Below are 18,454 nucleotides of genomic sequence, written 5' to 3' on the forward strand. Positions count from 1 at the left end.
GAGTCACTCTGGTGCAGAGAGTCCACATAAGGCCCTCCACACCATTTAAACCCTGGGTGGAACTGCAGAGGGAAGCTTCTTCGTACCCTTTGTGCCATGGAGGGTGTCTCCATTAAATAGGCTAATGTGGAGAAATTGTAGGGGACGAGACCCCACACTTACACAGGAGCCATGTTCCAGAGTCTCTACATAGAGATCACAGAGGTGCCTCTAAGGTGCCACTAGTACTCCTTTTCTTTTGTTTTGGAGGGTCAACTGACACTCTTCTATCTGATAGGCTGTTCAGCCTGCCCAGAGTTTGGGAGTTAATTCCCCACCCAGTTAATTCCCTTCACAAAGCTTATTTATGAATTTCCCCCGGACCAGAACAGACATGGGCATTGGGGATCACAACATTATAAGTTTTTTTTCTTCTTCAGTTTCAGACATCCCTAATTAGGAGATGATGATTTATTAAGCCATAAAATATGCAGAAGATTGAATGTCATAATCATCTATATATTACAGCAGGGATCATGTAAGATAAGAATAGGTCACCATATATTTCAGTGTCACAGAAATTGTTAATGAACCTTTAAATCTAATTAGCAGAATGATTTCAATTCTTCATTTTTTGGAAAGGCCTGATTCTCTCATTAACGGCCCCATAATAAATTTTTATTGTGCTTCCCACACTACAAAGTTCAATATAAAAAAAAGGGGGCACAAAGGATGATGGAGACAAACAAAGTTATTCCAAACACCCTAAGAAATTTTAGAAAGAGGAAAGAATCTCCTAGCTTAACATGTCCATTTTATGGTGGGTAATAATCTACCCTAATAAGTTGGCGTTAACAGTACTCTACCCTTCCTGCTTTTCAGCATTACATTTAAAACACTTCCCTTTCAAAAAACAAATCTAGGTTTCTCTTGAACCCTTCTTCACTCAGCTGTAATCCCTTGCTGGCATAAAACATAAGTATCTCATACATCTGGAATCCCTTGCTAAGCTATCTCAAAGAATGTCACCTGTGAGAAATAACTTCAGCTTCCTCAGTTTTACCTTGTAACCTCAATTCTTCAGGGTTATCTTTGTTGCCCTCCATACACTTTCTGGAAGGCAGGGCTTTTCTTCCTGTTAATGGGGTGTCACACAAAAGTGGGCAGTGTGCTTTGTCAGCCCATTACCGGATACAGCACACTCCCTCACCTTATGTCCAGCTCCACTGCCCAGCATGTAAGGAGCATGGCTGTGCCTACTTCCAATCTCTCTTCACCACCTTCCTAACTCATATTTTCTCAGAGGGGTGTATAGGCATTCAGCCCCTGCTCTCCCCAGTCCATGACAGAATCCAAGATCTGGATAGCTTCTGCACTGCCACAGGGATAGGGGTGGGGCTCACTTCCTCTTCCCTTCATTGCCACACAGAACCCAGCAACACTCTAACCCAGTGCTAACATAATGAGACTTAATTTCTCACCAACTCCTCTCGGCCCCCGCCAGCTAAATATGTTTAACCTTTTGGTTATCTTGTTCACCCCTGTGTCAAAACAGGACTGTTCCCCCAAACTGATCTGTCCACTATATTCTTGAGTGCTTTATCCAGTTTAGTTTTAATTTACCCAAGTGACCAAGCTTCTACCCCTTCCCTAGGGAGATTTGTAGATCAGTAGTCTTCACTGTTAGGAAAGTTTTCCTAATACTCTGACTTGCTTTCTCTTTGCTCAATTTCATCCCATCACTTCTAATTAGAGCATCCAAAACAGTTCCTTCAAACACTAGTAGACCAACAAGAATGAAACAACAATTGTGCGCTCATATTTGTATATACAAGTTGAGCAACTGCATATACAAATGAGGATTCAGAAGTGTTAATTGCAGTTGCATTTTTGTGCATAAACCTCTAGACTGATTCCCCCCCCCGCCTATTTATCCCTAAATCACTTTTGTTCCTTATCTCTGCAGTCCCTTCAATTTGTAAGCAACTTTCAGACAAGTGAGATGCCCAGAGCTGCATGCACTTTTCTAGGTTCAGTTTCACCAGGGCTATCAGCCTACCAGTGCCTTGAAAAAGGGACAGCTAGGCTTCGCTATATTCCAGTGGTTGCTTTAGAGCATATGGTCTTAATGTTCTTCCTAGTGGTAATCCACACAAGTCAATGTTTCCTCTTTTATGGCATTCTGAAAGATTTTTCTTTCTACTAGATAGAAGAGTTACAGGAGCAATTCCATTTTACCAAGTGTAGAACAATGAGCCAATTTAATCCTTTCTGTAATGCCATTGACTTTAAAGCCAATGAATTACATTTAATGCCATGTCTTCAGTTCTTTAGCCCTTTTCTATATAACTGATATATTATACTATATAACATATAGGTGTCTTTTCACATAACACACATGTAATGTGTAGATAAATAACTGGATGGATGAAATCAATAATTTTCTTAAATTGGTAACATAATTGCTGGCTTTAGAGAACTGTTAATGAACTACCAGTATTTTGACGAAGTCTTACAGTTCCCCTCTAATCTGTCTGAAGATCAACAGAGTCTTCCTGCGCTCAGGATTTTGTTCTAAGGTTCATGATGTCAATAGCCTCTTAGTGGAGTCACAGCTGCATTTTCACAGGGCTCGATGGCTTGAGTGCACATGATGACATTGCCTCACGAGAGGTGCTGGGGAGACTGCCTCAGTGAAAACAAGCCTTCCTGGTGCTGCTCCTGCCACATGGGCAGAAGGAGGAAACTGCTTCCTCTGGTCAGCCAGGGTATCACCTCCTCCCTGCTTCCAAGGGGCTTCTGCGAACCTGCTATGGATGCGCTTGTGTAGTTGCATAAGGGATGGAAAGCAGCTCGTTGATCACCATTCCACTCTCGTGAAGCCGTGCCTGAAGAACCCACAATCCAGCCCTAAATCAAGACTGGGTCCATGAATCTGCAGGAATAAAGCTCACCCTTTACTTACCTTAGCGAAAAACATTCGGGTGTGTTTCTTAACATGCACATTAAGGATTGCATGAAAAAGAGTGCAGAATTGTGACAGAGAGGGGTACAATGCTGAGCAGAACTGTCGTATGTTTATTGGATTGAACACCATTTACCCTTTCACGAAAGAGACAACAGAACTGTGGGAAAGAACATGCAGGACTTGAGTAACTCAGTTCAGCTGGGGTTTTGACAAGCCAGACCATGCCAGTGTATAGAGTTGCATTACATGCAAACATCTATTCTTAGAACACTTGGGGCCTGATCCTGGAAGATGCTGAGTGCCTTTGGGAGGTACTGAGCACCTTCAACTCCCACTGAAGTCAGCATTTACATGCCTGGTTCCTGGGCTCCAATTTAGCCAAACTTGTAAGCACATGCTTAAATCCATTCCTATTCATCAAAGCACTTAAGCATGTGCTAAACTTCAAGCATGTACTTCAGTCCCATTAAAGTCAATAAGAGTTATACAGATGTTTAACTTTAAGAACATGGTTAGTGGTTTGCTGAATAGGGATGATTTACTGAACTGGGGACCTAGAGCACAGATTGCAGGACTGGAAAACTTAATACATGATTTTGGCATAGCTGACCAGTGTACAGTGCTGGTATATTGCAGTCACATACCACAGGGGAAGTTTCAGCGATCAGTTTAACCAAGAAATATTATTACATCATTAGGAATATAGGCCTGCCATGGGCTGTATAGACCCCAGGTGGACCGGCAACCGAGGAATTAATGCAGGAACTGCCAGCTAGTTCTGTATGGCAGCCTCACAGCTGGGAGAATAAAAGAGCTGAGAAGCAGAGGAGTGGGGCAGCTGCCAGAGGAGCCAGCAGTCCAGAGAAAGGAGGTTCTGCCAGCAAGCTAGTTGAGACGTGGCCCCAGAGTGACAACAACCCAAAGAAGGGATGACCTGAGCCACAGGCTGCAGAAGCCTACAGAACTGAGGGAGGTAGGAAGGAGCTCAGGGTACAGCAGGAGAATTGATGAGAACTGATCCTGCCTGCCTGGGTTAAGAGACCTGAGCTGGAACCAAGAGGAGTGGGTGGCCTGGGTCCCCCTACCTACCTCTTAACAGAGATATAAGAGCCAAAGGGGGTTCCAGGTTCCTAGAGGACAAGGACCAGATAATCCCTACCAAACATAGGGGATGTCTGTACACTCCAGTGGGACAGAAATTAACATCCCTGCCCCCGGAATAGGACTATAGAGATTGAGACAAGAAGGGCAGGCTGATTGCCCTGCCTGTCTGAGCAGAATCTGTGCAATGCTGTGTCTGACCAAAGAGTGGCATTGATGTGTTGAGGCGCCAGGACACAAGGCATCCTAGAGAACTGCTTTCATACTCCATCTGTAACTTCAGTACTTGTTGGTTCAAAAGTGATTTTGTTATGACTAACTATGACGGTCTGCAGGATTGCATTTCAAGTGCAGTGCCTAGTGGGTTAGTCTCTATCCCAGTATTATCAGCATCTTTTTCATAAAATCCTTTACAAATATTTGCAATAAACACATCTCTGTTCTGCTTAGAATTGTCTTCAGGAAAGGAAAGCCTTCTTTCTACCCAATTGTATAATCCAATGAGTCAATTTCTTACATTTGACAGAGGAGAGAGACCAAACTAATTAATAAAAGCCTGTTGATTTCAGGAGTCTGATAAGTGAAGGAAAACAAATTATTTATCCTATAAGAGAAAATCCCTGTTGTAATCCTGCCAGTTATATGACTGATAAGACACTACTCATATAATTATTCATGTAACTTTAAGAAAAAAAATTAAGGGTTTCAAAAATCAATTATTTAATCAAAACAGCACTTTTTCATTAGTTTACTAGATCACCTAATATAACATATCCTACATTATTCCATAAATAGCTATGTTAAGAGAATATTTAGAATGCACAGTTCAGCCCTAAAATTCAGAAAACAATTTATTTTTCAAAATGGAAAATTTTATGCCCTGAGCACACGTTTTCGTTATTTTTTTCTTTACCCACCTGTTAGTCCCACATACATGTAGAGGGTGACTCCCCAATTTCCACATCACAAGCTTATCAAGATAAAAGCCCTGCTACATATATTGCACATGCCCAACATGTAATCTTCAAAGATTCATAACTTGGACAAATCAAAACTTCTTTTCTCCAGAAAAGGCATTTCTCCTAAATGAGAGCAGATTTCAAGCTGTTTGTTACTGAATATGTCAATAGTCTCAAGAATTTTTTTAACATGTTCTCAAAAAGGGCACAACACTTGTGCTCAAATTATTTTTTAAAAAAATTACCGTTGGTCAGAAACTAAGCACAAAAAACTTCAGCTGAAATGGTAAAGTTCTTAGTGACTGAAAAACAAGAGTTTAAAATGGAAACCATAGTGCAACCTTACATATAGTCACTTCTGCTCCTGCTGTAATTAGAGAAATGACATTAGATAATTTTACATAGTGGCAGAGTTATTTCTCCCCTGACTTATATTCTAACACCCCACTTCTTGCTACAGTCAGGCACTGCAGTCCTGCTTTCGTGACATTACTAACTATTACCTCTGGGTCCCTTCCTACCACTGTCTCCTTTAAATTAAGTCAATTTCGTCCTCAGTTTGGCAAAACACTTAAGCATGTATGTGTGCTTAAGTGCTTTGCATGGGGTGTCATAGTAAACAATTTTCTCATCACCTCTCTGTTTTCCCAATGTATGCAAATCCTTCTGTATGCCACTCTACTGTATGCAGTACAACTGAGGTCAAGCAATTGCTTTGTGCAGTGCTAGTGATTAATGCTCTTTTGGAGTCTGTCCCTGGACACACGCAATCCTGTGAGGGTCGGGGGTGGGGGATGGACTGCACGCTCTAGTGTCTTTTCCTTCTCTAACATCTATGACTTCATGATAAAGTCTAGTGTGTCTTGTTTCTATGCTTTGCCCTACACTAATGCTGCTGTACACTATACAAATATGTTCCTTCTGCTTGATTAGTCAGTGTTAGGGACTTATGATTACATGATGTTACATATGCACATAACTGCCATCAATATTCAAGTGTTAATGTACACCAGGTGGCAAACAGATTCATAACTAATTTGTCTAATCATGAATTCAATGGAGGATTTCCCTGAGGAAAGTTGTATTTACTCTTTTTTGAAAAGTTTAATGATCTGTAGTTAAAACTGTAAGACTTTAGACAGATTCATTAATCAATTTTAGGTTAATCAAAACCAGTTTCTCAGCTGTACAGTTTGATATAATGATTATATTAAATGTGATTGAATTCCTTAAACTGTAATCCCAAATTACAAACAAGCATTTATTCAGGAGTCAAGTGCTGACTCATGAGGGAAATTAGATTGAACTATTTTCCTAACCTATAACTTCCACTTTTATCCTATGCAGTGAGAATAACATTCCTGATTTTGATCTTACACTTCTGTAACTCAGTTTACTCTAGTGCAGTTACAACTAATTTACACTGTCATGAAATCAGAATCAGGCACCATATATTTGCCTATCCTCGGTTATAGGTCTTTCTTTGGGCTTATGATATTATCTGGCCAGTGGTCACATAACAGAAGCACTTTACTTGGGATGCCACATATTAAATGAACTGACCTTCCATTTAGCCAAGGACTAAATACAGTAAGTCAAATTCACTGAGGAATGCACAGAGGCAACTCTCATTGAAGTCAGTGCAAGTTGTGAGTTGGCATCCAGGGCAGAATTTGGCTCTGAAATCAGCTACAGTATTGTTCTTAATATTTTGAGTAAAATCAGTTTAGAATGATTAATTTTGTTCCAAATGGTGAGGGAGTACTGATGTGAAATTTCAAGTTACAGAGATGAGTTTCTGAAAAACTACATGAATAAAAGGATTGCTCCTATGGTTAGTTTTTCAAGGACACTCCAAGAGTGCAGGGTTTTTTTTGCATTGAATTGGATAAAAATAATTAGAAATAATACAAAACAACAAATATGCTTTTTCAGAGTCACTTTTCTGTGAAGAAGGGAGCTGCAGCCTTGGGGATTGGCACAGATAGTGTGATTCTGATTAGATGTGACGAAAGGTAAGTACAGATTCCATACATACCTCCTTACAATGCCACACTAAGAGTGGGGACAAGCAACGGCTGAATACAGAGAAAGCATGTAGGGCCAGATCATCAGCTTATGTAAATCAGCATAGCGCTAACTTCAGTAGATTTAAACTAATTTATACCAACTGAAGAACTGGCAGTAGTGTAAGTGGACTACTATCAATCAAATCAATCATGACTGGAGCCAGCCATGTGTCTGTCTTGCTCTCGGAAGTAATACCTCAGGGGGGTGAGTCTTAGGGTGACAGGTGGGCAGGGCCTGGCAGGTCAGGGGGCAGGGCCAATGTTTGATTATGGTAGGCCCCTTATACTTCTACTGGCCCTTTGATCACAGCTTCTACAACAACTGATAGCTAGAGCTGATTGAAAACTAGAATTTTCATTCCACAGGAAACATTTTAATATTTGTTTTTTATGGAATGGAAAGTCCCCTAAAATTCTGATTCAGAAATAGAGAAATACTTTGGTTTGCTCAAACTTAAATATTTCTATATCCTCAAATAGAAATATTTTATTTCAGTTTGTCCAATTGAGCTGAAATGTCTTATTTCAACTCAGTTCAACATGGAACTAGTGTATATCCATCAGTAACTCACAGGAGTTATAATTCGGTGGCTCTCATGCCCCCATTTTCATTTATGAGTTAGGTTTCCTGGCTGGACCACATTTCTCATAAAGCACCATGGCAGTAAAGCCACAGGAGACAACTGTGGTGTATCATGGGAGCTGTAACCCTGCCAGGGCGCCCAGCCCAAGGAGGAGAATGAGGACATAAGGCTCTCAAACTTCAGTTCCTATGAGACAATACACCACCTTAGGTGGACCCAGAATAATATCAAATGGGCCCATACACAACATTTTGATTCAGCTGAACAAACCAAATTTCCTGACAGACAACTGAAATTCTGGCAAAAATCAAAATTTTATCACGGAAATTTCTGTTCTTATGGAACTTGCATTTTCTGGTTATGGAAAAAAAAACTTTGATGGAAAATTTCTCACCAGTCCTACATAGAGTTTCTCAATAAAAATTGCCTTTCATTAGGAGCTACTGAATATGATCGTTATAATCAACTGAATAGTTACGGCTCCAGATTAAATGGAAGGCCTGACTAAATCAAAATGTTCTGATCTTATCATCAAAAGAAAACCATTTAAGCAATTTAGAATAGTAATCGCAGACTACTGATTCATAATCTCATCTCCCTAGTCTCAAAGTTGAGAACTCTTTGCAGAAGAATTAAAGACTGTATGAACAATGAGCAAAAAACACCTGATGCACCAGCACTTCATAATGACACCTTTGCTTTTTCTAGACACTATAGACCAGATTCAAGTAACTGGGTTCAGAATCTGGCCCATCTTGTATGAATTCTATGCAGATTCTAGGTAATTATTTATTTTTCTTTAGTGAGAACAATACTTTAAACTGGTCTTCTTAAAGAAAATGGCAGAGTTACTGGATGTTTCTCATCCATTCCCAGAAGATGCCAAAGGAACATAGCAGGCCACCAGGCCTTCTCTCAAAATACACGAGGCAGGAGTTTTGGGATGATCTTGTGCCTCTTATGAAGGAAGGGTTTGGATCGTATGGGCTGCGGGTCCATCTGAGCTTTTGGATGCTTATCTAGCCTACGCCCACCAGATCCCATCCTGAGCAACACTCAGTCGAATTTGCCTGTATTCTTGTTGTATTGGAGCTGGTTGACCCTGTTTTTTAATCTATAAGATCATGCAGGCAGGCAGCCCACCCAAAAGAAGCAAAAATGCATTTTTGCTAATGCTGGGGGCTGGTCTTCCACATGCTCCTACTGCCCATTTGTGTGGATTGGTAATGGGAGCATCTGGTTTACTCCATGCTCTTATATGTAGGTTGGCAATGCTATAGATTGTCTTGCTGGTCTCCTGCTGTATTTTGCCTCTGGGGGGGGACTTTTTTGCATGCTCCACCATATATTTTGGCTGTATTGGGGGGTGATTTACTGCCTGTTCCTATGTGAATTTTGACAATGCTTGCAGATGATTTTATTGTACAGTCCTGTGTGTGTTTGGGTCTCCTGGGGGCTAGCTAATCACTAGCTTATATGAATTTTGACAGTACTGAGGTCTCCGTAACTGTGTACCTCACTGTGTATTTTGGCAATGCTGAAGGCTGGTAAACAGCAGCTATTATACTTTATTCAGAGCAGAAATTCCAAGTCTGGATTTTAGTTTCTTTTTATTTTATTCTCCTTATGGTCCTAATAGCAGTTTTAAGAGGAAGAGGAAAATATTATTTTTGTCTGACACCATAACAAATAAGCAAGGGAATTTTGGAATGGGTGGAACAGCGGTTCTCAAACTGTGGGTTGGGACCCCAAAGTGGGTCGCGACCCCATTTTAATGGGGTCGCCAGGGATGTCTTAGACTTGCTGGGCCAGGGGCCGAAGCCAAAGCCCAAGGGCTTCATCCTTGGGCAGTGGGGCTGAGATTACAGACCCTCTGTCTGGGGCTGAAGCCCTTGGGCTTCAGCTTTGCCTTCCTCCCCTGGGGCAGTGGGGCTTTGGCTTTGCCCCTCACCCCCTCCTGCCCCATCTGGGTTGGCAGGGATCAGGCAGGTTCAGGCTTCGGTCCTGCCTCCAGGGGTCATGTCATAATTTTTGTTGTCAGAAGGGGGTCGTGGTTCAATGAAGTTTGAGAACCCCTGGGGTACAATATTCTGTACTGGCTTGGTATCCCAAAACAAAACTAGGGTCAAGTTCAGCTTTTTTCATTTGCAAAGCAAAATATCATGATCTTTTGCCAAAGCAAAGCTGCCCAAGCCCATCTCTACCAAAAGCCTCTTTCTGGGTCAAACTCTTAACTTTGTTGGGTGTTCTGCATAATTAAGTGATCAAAAAAGTGATCAAAAAATACCAAACTTTTTTTGCTGAAAATTAAGACATTTTCATTTTTTTCAGAGTAGCAGCCGTGTTAGTCTGTATTCGCAAAAAGAAAAGGAGTACTTGTGACACCTTAGAGACTAACCAATTTATTTGAGCCACTAGTACTCCTTTTCTTTTTGTTTCATTTTTTTATTCCCCTGAATGTTTCTGATGTAAATGAAACCAAAACCCAGCAAAGTGTTGGTTTTCTAACATTATTTTTGGTAAAATATTCTGGGTTTTGGTTAGAAACCAAGAGTTAATTTTTATTTTTAGACAAAAAACAGAAACATTTCATTACATTTTTTTCCTTGAAAATATTTATTTTTGACATATCCATTTCTTTCAATGAAATTGTTTTTACCATTTCTACTATAGACTGAAAAGGTCCTTGAAGTAGGCCTCATCTTATAAGTGCCCAGTGATTAATCAAAGTTAATGAAGAACTTACCAAAAATTTTTAAAAGGACTAGCATAATGCTGACGATTTTATGGATTTTTTCTCTCCATGGATAGTCTGACCCTCAGCTAAAACAACCAAAACCCCAGATCTCAATAAGTAAACATGAATAATGTTTTCATCATGAGCCTAATGAATTTAAAAGACTTTCCAAATTGGCCTGAGAGGTTTATACCATTGAGCCTGAATCTCAGGTGAATGGCTCATACTAAATCTACTGCAAATACCATGTACACTAAATTTGAAGGATTTGAAGATGTACTTTCTTTTAGCCCAGACCAGCTGCTTCTTTTCATGCCCTTCTCAAAGCTAGTAGGAAGGTAACCAGATCAATCTATGGAGCAGTCGCTCTGAGGCAAATTCATCCCTAGTGTTGCTCCACTGGAGTTACATCGAGGATGAATTTGGCCTGCTTTGTTTTGTTCTGCATTGCAAATAAAAGTTTGTGTTCTCCTGTGGGTGTGGAGAAGTAATGGAAAGGGACCCAGCTGCTCTGAGCAGGCAGAAGACTTCCCTCTCCCACCCCAACAGTTTAATTTTGGAGCAATCAGCTGATCTCATGGCTTGGGGCCATGCAGTTGATTCAAGGATTCTCTGTGCAAGTGCATAGCCCCCTGGATATGATTCTCAAAGCCCTTGGGAGGTGGAGTCGCAGACTCCATCGCTTGGGCAGGGGGCCAGGTTGGGTTGCCACACAGCAACCAATGGCAGCCACAGAGTTGGGAATCCCCTGCAGGACATCCAGGATCTTCTCAATGGGGCTACAGAGGCACACTGGAACCTGAAGCTCCATGAGGCAGGATTTGCCTTTTAATATAGCACTAAGTGGGGCTTCAGCATGGTCCTGAACACTGGGCTTTCTGCATGAAGGTGACTTTTCCCCACTACTGTTACCGCACTGGTGCCAGCTGACTAACTAAAGTGAATTTCAGCGTTGTGCTGAAGGCCAGGTCAGGGACTAGGCACCATTTAAGTGCCTACTTTGAGAGCTTAAATGGTGCAGAGGCATCAATTTCTTCCCTATCTGGGATTATTTAAGTGGAAAACTGATAGAAAGGGGCTGATTTCAAAACTGGAACCTTAATATGACATTATCCTTTCTGCAGAGGGAAAATGATCCCATCAGACCTTGAAAGAAGAATTATTGAAGCCAAACAAAAAGTAAGTCTATTACCAGGTGCCCTCAGAAATGGTGCAGGGTTTCCCATTTCCATGCATAGGAAACAAGTGGCATTTTGGTCAATTTGATTGGTGTGTTTTAAGAGGAGATTTGAGCTAATCTTGTGTTATGTTCCCTTGCAGAACAGCATGGAATTATACCATGATTATCTGAAACACAACAATATAATGAGGAAGGTTAGAGATGCTGAATAAAAGATGTGTTTAAAGATGTTTCATGGTCTTCCTTTTATGCTATATAGTGTAATCTTCTCCTGATTTAGACCGCCTCAGTCTGCGATACAATCAGTAGCTGAATGTTAGCTCTAAATGAAAAGATGTTTTGGGATTGAAGGGTTTTTTTAATAAACTGAAAATAATCTTATCGAAGTCACAAAATCAAGAAGAGTTCATTCAAAAGAACTAAATATATTCTCCAAGGTACAGTTTATATGTGTGCCCTTTTAAAAGGCCCTTTTAAAAGCTTAAATATGATATTATAATATATATCTTATTTTAATGTGGTGGCTATGGCAACAGTTGCTGTATAATAATAATTTAAAAACACAGAGTTCATAATTCACAAGAAAAACTGGTCTTTGTAAAACTTGCTTTGCCTAAAATAAACCATGGGATTAGGGTGACCAGATGTCCCGATTTTATAGGGACAGTCCTGATTTTTGAGTCTTTTTCTTATATAGGCTCCGATTACCCCCTACCCCCGTCCCGATTTTTCACACTTGCTGTCTGGTCACACTACATGGGGTAGGGGAAACTAAACCAAAAAACAAAACATTCATCCAAAAACCTACTAAGCATATATCCTATTTTGCAGGGGAGAAGTTCACGCCTTTTAAGAAATATCAGTTGCTCATTACATGTTAAGAAACCTGTATTTTTATGTAATTTTTTCATATATGTATTTTAGACCCCAATCTTGCAAAGTCTTAGGCACTTGCTTAACTTTACACATTTTGAGTCGTTCCAATGTTTTCAGAGGAACTGCTCATGTGCTAAAAGTAGAGAGTAAGCATAAACCTTTGCAGGATCAGGACCTTACAACATAGACTCTTGGGGTAGGGAATGTGCCTTCCTATATGTTGCACAGAATCTAGCATGTTCTGAATGCAACATTAATATAAAGCATAATATAGGCTACTTCAAATTTGCCCAAAAGATTTCTTGTTCAACGATGCATAAAGATGGTTTTGTTTGTCCTACATGTCATAACAGAGTTTCCATGTTTTACTTCAAACACACTGATAGATGTGGAAATGTTCATTCTGAAGCTTTTACAGCTAAAGTATCTTTACATAAATGGCACAGTGTTGGCCTTGGAAGTTTGCTGCCACCTAAAGGCAGAAACTGTAATATCAAGTTTCAGAGTGGTAGTCGTGTTAGTCTGTACCAGCAAAAAAACCGAGGAGTACTTGTGGCACCTTAGAGACTAACAAATTTATTTGGGCATCAAGAACATCTAAAATGAGAAAAGCAAAAAAAAAAAAAAAAGGCACCTTCCTTTGCCTGGCCACACAAAGCAGGTTTGTCACCTGGGAGACACTTGTGTATTCATTCAGGATTAACACAGTGGCTGCTGCAATTAAAGTTTTCCTTACACTATGGCCTAACTATTGGAAGAAAATAGAGCTACTGCAGATTCAGGGGGGGTTCTCTGTTTGACATATAATATTCTCTTGCTGATGAATATTTCTCTTCTTTTTGTAGGGATTTGTTCCTTTCCTAGTTAGTGCCACTGCAGGAACTACAGTGTATGGTGCATTTGATCCACTCCTAGCTATTGCAGACATCTGCAAGAAATACAAAATCTGGATGCACGTGGATGTAAGTATTGTATTGCTCTAGGGACTGGATTATAAAGTGTGCCAACATGAATTCATCCATCCATATACAGTGTCATTTTCCACAGATGATAACATACTAGGTCCTCTAATGAAAGCTGATGAGCTAGGGCCTAATTCTCCCCTCCTTTGATCTGGGCACCTGGAACTCCTGGTGAGGTCGCTGAGAGCTGTGGGTGCTCTGCACCTTTGAAAATCAGGCTACTTTTAGCTGTCTAAACATGCATTTAAATGACTCACTTTAGGAATCCTAGTTTGAAAATCCTGGCCTCAGCCTCTGTATCTCTAGACATCATAATTAGGAGAAAATAACATACCTCATACAGACCCATCTTCTGTGGCAGATGTAAAATAAATCAAGCTGGTTGAGAAATCTTTGACATTTTTTTTTCTGTCCAAAAATTTCATAGGGTTGTAGCCAAAATGTTTCACAGAAATGCACTGGTATCCATGAAAATATTGTCTGGAGGCTTTCTCAAATCCAAAATGGAATTTGGGGGAGGGGTATGGAAAGAAATTGAGAAACCTCCCCCCAGGATAGCCTGCTGGTTAGTGTACCCACCCAGGATGAGAGAGACATGGCTGCAAGTCCCTACTCTGTCTATTTCAGTTATTCTGGGGTGGGGAGCCTCTTGCAGGTTCTTTGCAAAAAATGTCTAAAGATCTCATTTTTGTTTTGCTTTGGAATGAATAAAAATCTTGAAATTTTTCATGAAACAGAATTGTTGTTTTCCAGCCAGCCCTAAAAATAAACAAGCAAGGAAAAGGTAGTTAGTTGTTTCTAAACTTGCAGTCAGTTAATGCTGTAACTGCCCCAGACTACTAAAACTGTGAGGTCCCTAAGGCATCTGCTAGACTGTCTTGCCAAATTGCTTTGCTAACATTAGCTTACTTATTGAGGTCCTCACTGTGCTTCATTCTCCTGCCAATGCTGGAAGACGATCTCTCCGATCCAAGAGCTCTACAGGAAAAAAGAGGGTGGGGGGGAGGAGGTTGGAGGAAACATTAGTGGTTTGAACTCAGATGCAAAACCCATCTCTCCAGCTGGGCTGCCATCCCACTCTATCAACACCACTGTCACAAAAAGGGAAAAGGCCAACTTACCCTTCTGTGTGTCTCTAGTCACCTCTTGTCTCCCCAGCAGGCCAGATTGGGGCTGGCCTAGCATACAGCTGTCATATATGCCATGCTGAAGGAGGAATTAGGTGGGCTGGACAGTGATAAAGGTTGACACATAGGCCCTGGCCTATGCAACTCCAGTCACAGCCTCCTGAAAGAAACCACAGGAGAGAGAGATGAAAACCATTAGTATAGTTTATTATCCGGGCCCTAAACTGTAGCTCCATCTGAAGTGTTTAGAGATATATGGGTTCAGAAAGCAAAGGATCAGACATAAAATTGATCGAACACATTGATGCAAACACCAGAAAAATACAAAACTATCTGTTTTTAAGATTATGTATCTTGTCTTTCAGGCAGCATGGGGTGGCGGGCTGCTGATGTCTAGGAAACATAAATGGAAATTAAATGGTGTTGAAAGGTATGATTTATTAACGAGTTAAATGCTCCAGTACACTTGTGATTACCACAGAAATGTCTATAAATAAAAATCAACCAGTCCTGTTCATTATTATAATTTAATGTCCAATATATAGCATGAAGCAATCTTTTAAGCTGTCCTCTCTCAACTGAAATAACATTGCCAAGTTCCTTTATTCAATAAGATGTGTGATTAAAAACTTGTGATGTGACTTTGTTTTCTTGTTCAGATAATGTATAGCTCCTATTTGTGATTCACCCCTTTGAAACTGATTCTGAGCTCCAGAATGGTCATTGTGTGATTCTCTGTATGAACCTGTCCAAAAAGAACCAGCAACTGTATTTGCAAAAGAACTGAACCTTGGAGACCTTGCAATGGGGTTACCAGATTGTCTGAGATCATTTATAAATCCTCAAATCCCTATGAAATATCAGAATGTCACAATGCCGTGACAATATAACTCTACGTTTTTATGCAATGTCCTAGTACACTGGATTGTATTGCAATGGGTTCTAGCTAGAATTTTATCATCGGAAGAGTTGTCATGCCTACTCTTGCTAGGAATATTTAATTTACGCGTCCAAATTCATAGCTTCTTCTATTCTCCACATTTCTGTAGTTGCAAAACTCAGCTCATATGTGCAACAGCTCAGATTTCTGCACTGTTTGAATATGCCTCATGGAAGTAAATCCTTGTGCTGCATCTTGAAAATGCTGATATTTAAGGATACAAGGTTTTGAATTCCACCCTTGAGGAATGCATCTATAATACACAGAGAAATGCTGAACCAGTTCAGTAGCAATAAAGAATAAGCTTGAATGAACTTCTGAGCAAGTACTTTGTCTAGAAACTTTTTAAAAGCTTCTGTTGGTTAAGATTAGGATATTATTCCCATCCTACTTCTTTCCAACTTCTAGCAAAACCACAACTCCCTGCCAGTTAAATTGCACTACTCCCAAATTCCTTCTTCTCTGTCTTCATGCCTTTGGTTTCACTCAATTCCCATGATCCTCTTACTGGCTCCATGATATTTTCCTTCCATTCTTCTCCTGAAGACTCTGTATTCATGTCTCTCTATGAGGGCCCAATCCCCTTCTCTCAGATACACGAGCATATAACACTTCTAAAAATTGTTTTTATCTTGAATTCAGAAAGCAGCCAGTGACGTCCTCTCCAACTCATCACTTAAAAGCCTTTAGAACTCAAAAAGGACTTTAAAAAGCTAGACACGTTTTTGTTAAAAAAAACTGTCTTATCACTGAATACATGCACACTATGCATAAGCAGGATATACTTCAAAACATCCAGGATGTTGAAATACCTGCTCCTGCTGCTTATCAGGATATAGCATTAACGAAGAACCTGAATCACAAAAAATGGATCCAGGATAGGAGTCAAATCTGAACTTCTTCCAAATTCAGATGTGTTTGCATTAGAAATTCTGGTTCAATCTCTGATAAAGAGATGCCTAAATCATGAATTCAGACGGGCAACTCAGTTGGAACTTCCCCAACATTCAAGGGGTATAGATCTAGTGTTCTGATAAGGGTCATCTCCTGGCATGGGGCAGTGAATTACATGCGAATCTTGCCATTTCTTCTTCCTTCTTCACATGGTGAATGATGGAGGAGGCGAGCAGGGGTAACTACCCAGATTTCAACAGGGCATGTACATTTTGTGCACACGTGGATGCTAATATTGGTGCTTAGTTACATTAAATGGGAAAAATTCCAGTCTGAGTACCAATGTGTGGGATTTAGCTATCCTACTAAGGTGTTCACATTTGGATGTTACAAAGTGAGTGTGAGCACCTGCATCCACTTCAGCCTCCAATTTCTAATAATCACAACACATCAAATAAAGCCAATTCTTGCTCAAGCAAAACTCCAGGATGGTCCATTAGGAAATTTCCAAAAGAAAATAATGTGTCTCATTTTTGACTATGTAACATTCTTCTTTAAATGTGACTGTAAGCCATCATTTTATTTAAGCATATGTCAATAGTTGACATCAGCACCCTTTGTGACAAAGCAAATGTAATTAGATAAAATACTTTGTGCACAACTGTGATGAATTTTAGAAAAAAGGATGACCTGAAGGTCAATGCAATGATTTAGGCAGAAAATTGATATTTGGGCATTGTTGCTGGTAAACAACCCTGTTACTATAAAAAACCCAAGCCACCTCCATTATCTACAGGCATCTTAAAGAACATGTTTAGGGTTTTCTGTAAAGACAGATAAAAGTTAGTAGCTGTAACAAGAGAAGAGATTAATAGGCTTGAATGCGAGTTTAGAATCATTAACTCCAGTACCCTAAACAGGTGAGTGGCTCTGAGTTGATTAAAAGCAGCCAAATGCTCAAAGAGCTGGGCCAAGTAGCCAGATGCTGCCTGTGAAAGAGTATTCCCTACAGCCTTTGCTTTAGGGGCTGCATAATTCCATTTAAATAGCAGGAAAGGCAGCACAGAAGTATTCCACTGGCTACAGCATTTTGCAACCGCACATAGTTGCATTGATCACAATGGTCTCTTCTAGCCTTGGAATCTGTGTTTTGGGGGAGTGGGGAATCTGAGAGAAAATGACAATGCTCACGTACTAATATGCAGGGCACCTTTCCTCCAGTGGGATTCCAAAGCACTTCACAAACCTTAATACCGACTGGTTTCCAAACAGAGAAAGAAAACTACCTCCCAGGCCAGATTCTCAAAACACTCACCTCCATTCTTGCAGGTACAGTTTTGGTATTCTAGATATTTTCACCCCCCAATTTACTGACTTATTCAGATCTATACAGTTAAACAGCCCCCTCCCACAACAAGAATGAGCACACTCCTATGCAGGAGGCATCTTCAACAGACCTCCAAAGTATAAATCCTGCAGTCAGTAAATAACAAGTTAAGCATAACACAAAAATAAAACAATGAACAACTGTTCGCCTCTCCACCCGTCCCACAACCTCAATACTTCAGTGTTTACCCACCCGCTTTGTGCTCCCTCTACACCTATGCAAACAGATGGGTTTTGCAGCCTGTCCTTCAGTCAGCAGATTCAGTCACTTTTGTACCTGGCAGAGCAGGAGGACTTCCAGTCAAAGGCCAATGACAGAGAGTACCCTGCCAGCAACTCCCTTTCCTTTAAATCCTGGGGGATCCAGATTCAGATTTGCAGTTGCAATCCAGGATGTACAGATCAAAGTGACCTGAATAGTGGTCACAGCTAACTGTGGGTGCAAAAATGTACCTGCAGTTAGTTATCTTTGTCTTCAAAAACTGACACCTGTTTAAGGCTGAGCTGAATAAGAGCCATATTCTGGTCCAGACTGTGGCACATATAAAGCTCCTGCAGAGTGGAATAAGAGGAGCGCAAGGCATCCTGTCCTAGGCCACACCCGCCCCACACACTCTCTCTCTCTCTGTGGCAAAACTAGGAAGCAGATTATAGCACAATACAAAGAATTGAACAGCAAGGAATGAACATAG

General features: G+C 40.5%; 1 protein-coding gene across 4 annotated transcripts in view; it reads left to right on the plus strand.

Annotated features, from left to right (window-relative positions):
* GAD2 (glutamate decarboxylase 2) overlaps window positions 1-18,454 on the plus strand; it is a 56,234-nt gene that overhangs the window by 22,585 nt on the left and 15,195 nt on the right. For 3 of the 4 annotated variants that reach the window (XM_073334284.2, XM_073334287.2, XM_073334286.1), the window contains 4 exons: window positions 6,943-7,022; window positions 11,522-11,576; window positions 13,299-13,415; window positions 14,908-14,972. In XM_073334284.2, coding sequence (XP_073190385.1) covers window positions 6,943-7,022; window positions 11,522-11,576; window positions 13,299-13,415; window positions 14,908-14,972 — 317 coding nt within the window. The remainder of the gene's footprint in view (window positions 1-6,942; window positions 7,023-11,521; window positions 11,577-13,298; window positions 13,416-14,907; window positions 14,973-18,454) is intronic. The other variant, XM_073334285.2, reaches the window with a different exon arrangement.

The sequence above is a fragment of the Lepidochelys kempii genome, chromosome 2 (assembly GCF_965140285.1).
Source record: "Lepidochelys kempii isolate rLepKem1 chromosome 2, rLepKem1.hap1, whole genome shotgun sequence".
NCBI lineage: Eukaryota > Metazoa > Chordata > Testudines > Cheloniidae > Lepidochelys > Lepidochelys kempii.